This window comes from Cervus canadensis, chromosome 1 (assembly GCF_019320065.1).
Source record: "Cervus canadensis isolate Bull #8, Minnesota chromosome 1, ASM1932006v1, whole genome shotgun sequence".
In the NCBI taxonomy this organism is placed as follows: Eukaryota; Metazoa; Chordata; class Mammalia; order Artiodactyla; family Cervidae; genus Cervus; species Cervus canadensis.
The window spans coordinates 6,273,139-6,281,348 of NC_057386.1; the positions used below are offsets into that span (position 1 = coordinate 6,273,139).

General features: G+C 50.9%; 1 protein-coding gene across 1 annotated transcript; it reads right to left on the reverse strand.

Moving 5' to 3' along the window:
* Window positions 1–274: 274 nt before the first annotated feature.
* Window positions 275–6,956, reverse strand: LOC122434065 (CMRF35-like molecule 5). The gene is made up of 4 exons (XM_043457253.1): window positions 6,767–6,956; window positions 3,862–4,191; window positions 2,456–2,531; window positions 275–1,638 (listed from the first exon to the last, which is right to left on the reverse strand). Exons 1-4 carry the CDS (start codon window positions 6,819–6,821, stop codon window positions 1,413–1,415), a joined length of 687 nt encoding a protein of 228 aa, XP_043313188.1. The 5' UTR covers window positions 6,822–6,956; the 3' UTR covers window positions 275–1,412.
* Between the last annotated feature and the right edge of the window lie 1,254 nt (window positions 6,957–8,210).

The window sequence follows — 8,210 nt, forward strand, 5'->3', positions numbered from 1 at the left end:
GGTCATTGATGGCACCCGCTCTGCCTTCCTCGGAACTAGACAAACCTGACAGTCCTCTTTCAATGGAACCTCCAATTTTTACTATAGGTATTTTCCAGGGATATTTCATGGGATATACTTATATTTTCAAATATACTTATATTTTCAAATATAATATTTTCAAATATATATATTTTTTCAAATATATATATGTGTGTATATATATATACACATATATAAATATATATATTTTCAAATATTTTCAAATATACTTATATTTTCAAATATACTCAATTATAACTGAGTGTCCTGTGGAGCTTTTTCCAAGATTCTTTTTTTTTAACATAGACCACTTTAAAGTTTTATTGGTTTAAAATATTGTGTCTGTTTGTTATATTTCTTGGCCACAAGGCATGTGTGCTCTTAGCTCCCCAATCAGGGATTGAACCCACATCCCCTACATTGGGAGGTGGACTCTTAGCCACCAGGGAAGCCCCAAGTGTCCTGCAATTTTATTTGTTAATAAATAAAGAAGAGACTGTGAGGTCGCTCTCATCTTCAGGTGTGGTGAGGGATGGCACTGGGACTAGAATCTCATTTCACACAAACACAAAATACATCAGGGCAGGGACGCCAGAGTCTTCTGCCACTTTTTAAGAAAATACTTTCTTTCTTTGGCTGCATCACCCCCGGGATGTTCCTTGAGTCATGCAGAATCTTTCATTGCACTGCACGGTCTTGGTTCCCCAACCAGGGATCGAACCCACAGCCCCAGCATTGCAAGGCAGATTCTTACCCACTGGACCAGCAAAGTCCCTCTGTCCACTTACAGCTTCATATCTTCACATGCAGTTGGCATATTATCATCATTTTGCAAATTTTTCTACTTTCTACTAGACCCCCTCCTGGGATCTAGAATTTCCCAGGTGGCTCAGTGGTCCACCTGCAAATACAGGAGATGCAGGAGGCACGGGATCAACACCTGGGTCGGGAAGATCCCCTGGAGGAGGAAATGGCAACCCACTGCAGTATTCTTGTCTGGAGAATCCCATGGACACAGGAGCCTCGTGGGCTAGAGTCCATGGGGTCACAAAGAGTCGGACACGATCCAGCACACACACAGAGAATCTAAAGCCCCGATTGGCTGAAGCCCTGCCCCGCATACAATGCAAAGACAAATGTAATTCATTGTGTGCGGCACAGACTTGAGATCATGTATGTCCTCCAAGGAACAGGGCCCAGAAGAAAGGCATTTGCTCTTCCATTCCTTCCTGTAGTTTCTCCTGTGTTGGAGGCTTCAGGACGAAGAAGGTCAGAGGCTGTGCAGGGAAGGGCGAAACTGGACCCAGGCCCGAGCATCACAGCAGCAGGTTTCCAGGGGCTAGGGGACTGATTCTTGAGGCAGGGGAGCCACGCTGCCTCGAGAGCCACAGTCACTGCTGACCACCGACATTGCCCGAAAAAATGCCTTTCTCTTCTCTTTGAGGGTCTTTCTCTCTGGACAATGTTGAAGAGCATGGGGGCTGCTGGTTTTCCTGGGGCTTCCCCCCAGAGCTCCTCAGAGGCCTGTTGACCCAGAGGATGGCACCCAGCAGGCCTAGGAGCAGGGGCACCTTCAGGAAGACCAGGAGCAGGAAGTGGATGCTGCCCAGCAGGGGCCTGTGGGGACAAGGGGACAGGAAGTGAGTTGCCCCCCAGGCCCCCTCCTCCCAGCTCTCCCAGGTCCCGGGTTCCAATAACCTACACGAGGGCCAGCCTGGGACCCCAGGGTGACAACAGCCTTCACCCCCACTATTCCTTCATGTCTCACTGTTCTGATCCTTGCTGCTCTCCTGGGCAGGAAAGGACTAGTGTCCTCATCAGAAGGAGAGGAGCTTAGAACACAGACACACACAAAGGGGAAACACAGGATGCCACAGCGAGGAAGACGGCCGTCTACACGGCTAAGGAGGGAGGCCTTGGAAGAAAGGAAATGGTTGACACCTTAACCGCAGACCCTGGCCTCCAGAGTTGTGAGAAATGAACGTTGTGTAAGCTGCCTGGCCTGTGTTACTTCGTCATGGCAGCCAAGCTAATATAAGAATCACGCCTTATTCTTCACTCTTCACAGAAATTTCACAAATAAAGTTATGAATCAATCACTTAGCCCTGTTTGGTACGTTGATTATGTAATTAAATATCTGGAAGGCAGACAGCTGCATATTTGGATAATCCTCATATCCCCTCGTATTCCTAAAACAGGGATGGGCGGGCTTCCCTGGTGGTCCAGTGATAAAGAAGCCAAAGCCAATGCAGAAATCATTAGAAAGCCCATGCATAGCCATGAAGACTGAGCATATCCCCCCAAAAGTAAAATAAATAAAAAAATTTTTTTTTAAAAAAGGGATGGGCAGGAGTGTATACTCAGTGCTTATTTGTTGGATAAATGAGTGAATCAGGCATCTCATGAAGATCAAAAGCCTTAACTGGTACTTACGGGTGCCCTTCTGGGGCAACAGGTGCCGTGAACATGTTGGCATTGGAGGAGGCAGACGTGGAGATCGACTCTGCAGCTGCAAGACAACAGACCAGGTTACACGGCACTCTGCCTGCTCAGCCACCTGCAGCCTGAAAGTGTCTCTGAGTGTTGGGGATGGGGTTTGGGGAAGCGTGGGCCTCCCTGCCGTGAGGAGTCTGGAGCCGGGCCAAGGGAGGGGCCGACAGCCTGGACTGCTCATATCTCCCTGGCCTCCAGGAGACTCAGAGGCTCAGAGGCAGTGGGGCTGGCACTGGTCCAGGGAGGTCAGAGGGGCCCAGGGTCGCCTCAGGACAAGGGCAGCTGGAGGGCAGCGGAATTCAAACGCTCCAGCTGCTTATGCCGGGGCCTCGGCCAGTGTCTCCCCCATCTATTTATCCACAAGGACAGGTGTAGACTGGGGGCTACCAGGCAGCTGACATAGCCAAGGTCTGGGACATCAAAGGTCAGGACCAGCCCTGAGCAAAGTCCCGAGGTTCAGGAACAGCCTGCACTTGGAGGACGTTATTAAGCTCCCACCATGGGCATAGTCCCTCTCAGGAATGTTGTCAGGATTGAATGAGATGACGAACCTGCTCTGCTTTGCAAGTAGAATGAGCCTCACAGGTTCCAGGTGTATGTGTAGGGGACCTATTGACTGAGTGCCCACCCCTCTTTGCCAGAGGTTCCCAGTGAGCTGGTGTTGCCCGGTCCGAGAGTCAGCAGAAGCAGAGCCCAACAGACAAAATCTGTCAAACCAAGGTGCCTCAGCTGATAAGCCCAGGAGTGTTTGCCTTTTAGAAGGATTTAGGAAGAGTGTCATTCAACGCAAACATGTAAATGGCTCCTGATGGGGTTTCATGCATCAGAAATGCAGCCTTCTGACTGTGGAGCCCTTTCCAGACCCCGAAATTAAACACAGCATCCCCCACTGGGCTGGGTCTTTCCCCTGAGATGGGATATGGACCACACAGGGGGCATGGCAGCTCTGAAGACCCAAGCCTGAATTCTGAAAGAGCAGGAACACCCCCAGGGCAGCAGGAGTCCCAGGAAAGCACTGGCGGGAATCGGGGGCTCCAGGTCCCACAGAGGAGGGTCCCTTGGCCCACGGGCTGACACTGGGACCTTCATCTCCTTGGGAACAGACTTGGCTCTGACTGTGCAGAGGAAAGCAATGTGCCGGGAAAGCCTGATCCCGTCCCGGAGGAGGCCCTGGAGCCAGGAGAGCGTCGAGGGGAAGCCCTGCCCCTCCCAGCCCAGGTGGTCAGCGGGGGCTCCGTGAGACCTCAGGACTCCCCCACCCCCGTGACATTCCCTCTGAGGGCCAGCTGGGTCCCTGGACAGAGCAGGCCCTGAAGAGACATGTCCACATGGACACAGACTCTTACCTGGGTCAATGGTCACTTCTACTCGGTTCCCCAGGTCAGGTCCAGCTCTCTCAATCCCACACCAGTAAGTGTCTGAATCGTTTAGCCTGAGCTTCTCCATGGTCACGGTGAACGAGCGGTCTTTCCAGTTGTCCCTGATGGACACGCGGCCCTTCTTCACCTCCTTCTCTGATCCAGTGGTTTTAACGGCAAGCCGACAGCTGTCCCAGTCGGCCCCCCGGCACCACCACTTCACGTAGGACTCATACCCCGGGTCGTATCGACACCGCACGGTCAGTGATGCCTGCTCCACACCTCTCACTGCTCTGGGACCCGAGATGGCAGATGAGCCTGGAAATACAAATCCGTGTACCTGTCACCTCCCGCCCTGGGGGCAGGGCCACAGCCTCCTGCACTGTGAATAGTTCAACCAGACACAAGGGCCTCCTGAGTGGAGAAACAGTCAAGAAAGAAATACACCCTCCACTAGATGGACCTTTTGCCCTTCAAAATACTAGTCAAAGCCCCCAGGAAATTCCCATAAAATCACAGCTGCAGATCTCAAAGAAACACAAGCATTAAAACAGAGCAAGAGTAACTTTCTGTAATTAACCCCACTTCCCCTGTCTGCAGCCAGTAAGACTTTCCATTCCAGTCATGTCCATTTGCAGCCATCCCTGTGTTATTCTGGTCTGATGGGGAGGAAAGACCAGGGGACCCATTGCCACAGAAGATGACTCTGCACTGATGACCTCAGGAGGTCCAGCTGACACACCCCCTTAGCATGTCTGTGGGGAGGCTGTTCCTACTGGTTACGATGTAGTAAACCAGTAAGTTGTAGTAAACTGGGTATGATGTAGTAAATGTCCTGGCAGGGGCCTCCTTGAAGCTGACCAAAACAGTGGTTGCTACTGGGGCTCCATGTGCTATGGACTCCATACAGGACACATCCCATTATGTTCACCGGCTTGTGAATTCCACTCCCAAATTCCTGGGAGAAGTGCTTTTGTAGGATAAAAGCAAGGACAGGACGGCACTCACCGGCTCATTATTTTCAGTCTAGTTCTGTCTAGTCAAGGCTATGGTTTTTCCACTAGTCATGTATGGATGTGAGAGTTGGACTATAAAGAAAGCTCAGTGCTGAAGAATTGATACCATTGAACTGTGTTGTTGAAGAAGACTCTCGAGAGTCCTTTGGACTACAAGGAGATCCAACCAGTCCATCCTAAAAGAAGTCGGTCCTGCATGTTCATTGGAAGGACTGATGCTGAAGCTGAAACTCCAATATTTTGGCCATCTAATGTGAAGAACTGACTCATTGGAAAAGACTCTGATGCTGGGAAAGATTGAAGGTGTGAGGAGAATGGGATGACAGAGGTTGAGATGGTTGGATGGCATCACCGACTCAATGGACATGAGTTTGATTAAACTCCAGGAGTTGGTGATGGACAGGGAGGCCTGCCGTGCTGCAGTCCATGGTGTTGCAAAGAATTGGACATGACTGAGTGACTGAAATGAACTGAACTGAACTGAAACTTGTGTAAAGGCACTCAGAGCACTGGAAATAACTTAAATCAGACCTCCATTAAAAATTATTTAAATTTACTTAAGTCAACGCAAACCTGGAGCTTCCCAGTGGCTCAGGGGTAAAGAATCCACCTGCAATGTAGGAGCGGAAGGAGACAGGAGTTCTGTCCCTGGGTCAGGAAGATCCCCTGGAGGAGGCCTTGGCAACCCACTCCAGTATTCTTGCCTGGAGAATCCAATGGACAGAGAGCTGAGAGACTACTGTCCATGGAGTCACAAGGAGTCAGACACGACTGAATCAACTTAGCATGCATGCATGCAAATGCAAACCCATTCACAGAAGCGCTGACCACTTCTTTACAGTCAATAAACATTCAGCGTGATTGTTCAGCATGAGTTTGAGATGCAACTAGAAGCATGTGGAACACGATCTAACAACTTCAAACAACACGTTTTGTTTAAAGCACATAGAGAATATTTACAAAAATTGATCGTTAAAGAGACCTGCCGCAAAATAGGTCGCTGAAATTTTCCAAGGACTGAAGTCACTGAGTATGTTCTCTGGATATAATTCAACTAAGCCAGAAATTTTAACAAAATAGAAGTGAACCATTTCCACGTGCTCAGAAAATGTCTAAAGAGCAAAATAAAGCAAAAATGTTATCGCTCAGTCAAGTCTGACTTTTTGCCACCCCATGGTCTGTCCATGGAATTCTCTAGGCAAAAATATTGGAGTGGGTTGCCATTCCCTTCTCCAAGGAATCTTCCCGACCCAGGGGTCAAACGAGGATATCCTGCACTGCAGGCAAATTTTTTACCCTCTGATCTACCAGGGATGCCCAAAAGAACAAAATAGTGGGGGGAAAATCACAATAAAAACCTTAAGGACTTCCCCGATGGTCCAATGCAGGGGCACGGGTTCCATCCTGGTCCAGGAAGATTCCCCATTCCACGGGTGAGGCGGGCAACTCTGCCTGACCACAGCTGTGGAGCCTGCACCCCTTGGAGCCTGTGCTCTGCAACCAGAGAAGCCACTGCTATGAGAAGCCAGCGCACCCCCAGGACCCAGTGCAGCCAGAAATAAAGCTTTAAAAAGCTCTTCAGGAGTGGCTTCCTTCATTACTCCCATTTTCATTCATTCATCTGCTTGTGTAGAATGGCCAAAGTTGAAAAACACTGTCCTAAAGGGGGAGACACTTTGGTTTGGTTTGATTTCTTGTTTCCCAGCACCTAACATAGAACCTATGAGATGTTAATAGTAAACGTGATATTTGATTAACAAATAAGTGTCTGGGTGAATGAACGGACCCTGTCGTGTTCCCTGCCACGTTCCCCCAAGACAGACCCTCAGGATCTCCTGTCTTAGTCACTCCAGAGTCTGAAGCCCCGCCCCACTCACCTGGGATGAGGAGAAGGAACAGAGCCGGAAGCAGACACGGGGTCCTGCCTCCCATCCTCGGAGCTAATGAGCCCTCAGTCCCTTCAAGGACCCGAAGCCCAGATCAGAAGTGGACATGCCTGATGTCCCTCAAGACTTGAAAGATGTTTCCTGAATCTCCTTTGCACTTCTCTCTGGTTCACTTCCCACTTCAGCACCTACTTCTGCATTTACATATTAGGAGAAAGGAGTGTCATTGATTGAGAGGATGAATTGCAGCACATGATGAAAGCTGTGTGCAGACCTCTGTGCCTCTAGGGAGAACAAGTGGTCCGGGTCCGGGCGAGTGTGCCTATGAGGAGCTGAGACATCGCTGCCGGGGGGAGAGGGCAGAGCTGGTGGTGGGTGAGGAGAGAGGACCCCAGAGCAGGGGTCGGAGGCAGGAATGGACTCAACTGGGTCTGCACTTTGGGGAGAAGGCGGAGCTCGGGGCTCAGGTCCAGCCTCGCAGCAGAAACATCCCCACCCTCCCCTCCCTGCAGGCACCAACCCCACCTGCATCCCAGCCACCTTCCTGCCCTGACCCTGACTCCTGCCCCTCCCTGGGGTCGGCTCCCTTTGAGGTCCTGAGTCACTGCAGAGCAGAGGCCGCCCTGGGGGAGGATCAGAAAGGAGAAGCCCCTTTTCCTTTCACCCATTTTGTCCAGAGGCTTCCTCTCCCATGTCTGCACCTGCCCCCCGGCTCCTGGCTGCTGGCCACCGCCCTGCACGGGCACTGCTTATTCTTCTGTGTCCTGGGTGACCCTCCCCACTGCCCTCAGGGGCCCCTTGGGTCCCCTGCTCCCTCTCCCCCTCCTCTCTGGACGGATTCTTTGTCATATTTTAGCAGGGGAGTTTCTCTGAGCCTCTGACCCCTTCTTTCTCACTCTGTCCTGGCCAGTTCTGTTTATTTCATGTCATGTGTGGTTTTGTGGCTTCCGTGCTGCTAAGAGCTACCCAGAGGTGAACAAGGCCCAGCTCCCCAGGCTTGGCAAGTGTGCTGAGTGCCCCATGCTGTGTGTGTGTGTGTGTGTGTGTGTGTGAGCCCCAGGTCGACAGACTCCTCCTCAGTCACCATGAGATTCCACCACCAGGATCTGTGCCTTGAGATCCACTCCGATGCAAGCCCTCTGGTCATAACGAAAGGAATTCATTTTCTCAGCTGCAGCAGGGGATCCACTGTCTTCTAACGGGTGTTCGGACCTCTTCTGCCCACCCTGAGGGTTCAGGGCACCTGGGCAGGTGGTAAGGAGCTCAAGTGCACTGGTCTCAGGGCCTCCTCTGTTTCCCCCCAGGAAACATGTGTCCTGAATCACAGGTTGTGGCTGAGGATTTAACCCTGGCTGAAATTACACTTCTCTTAAAAGTAGGTCTCGGCCACTTCTCTAAAGACATCCCACTGTTCTATGTAGGCACATGAGAAGAT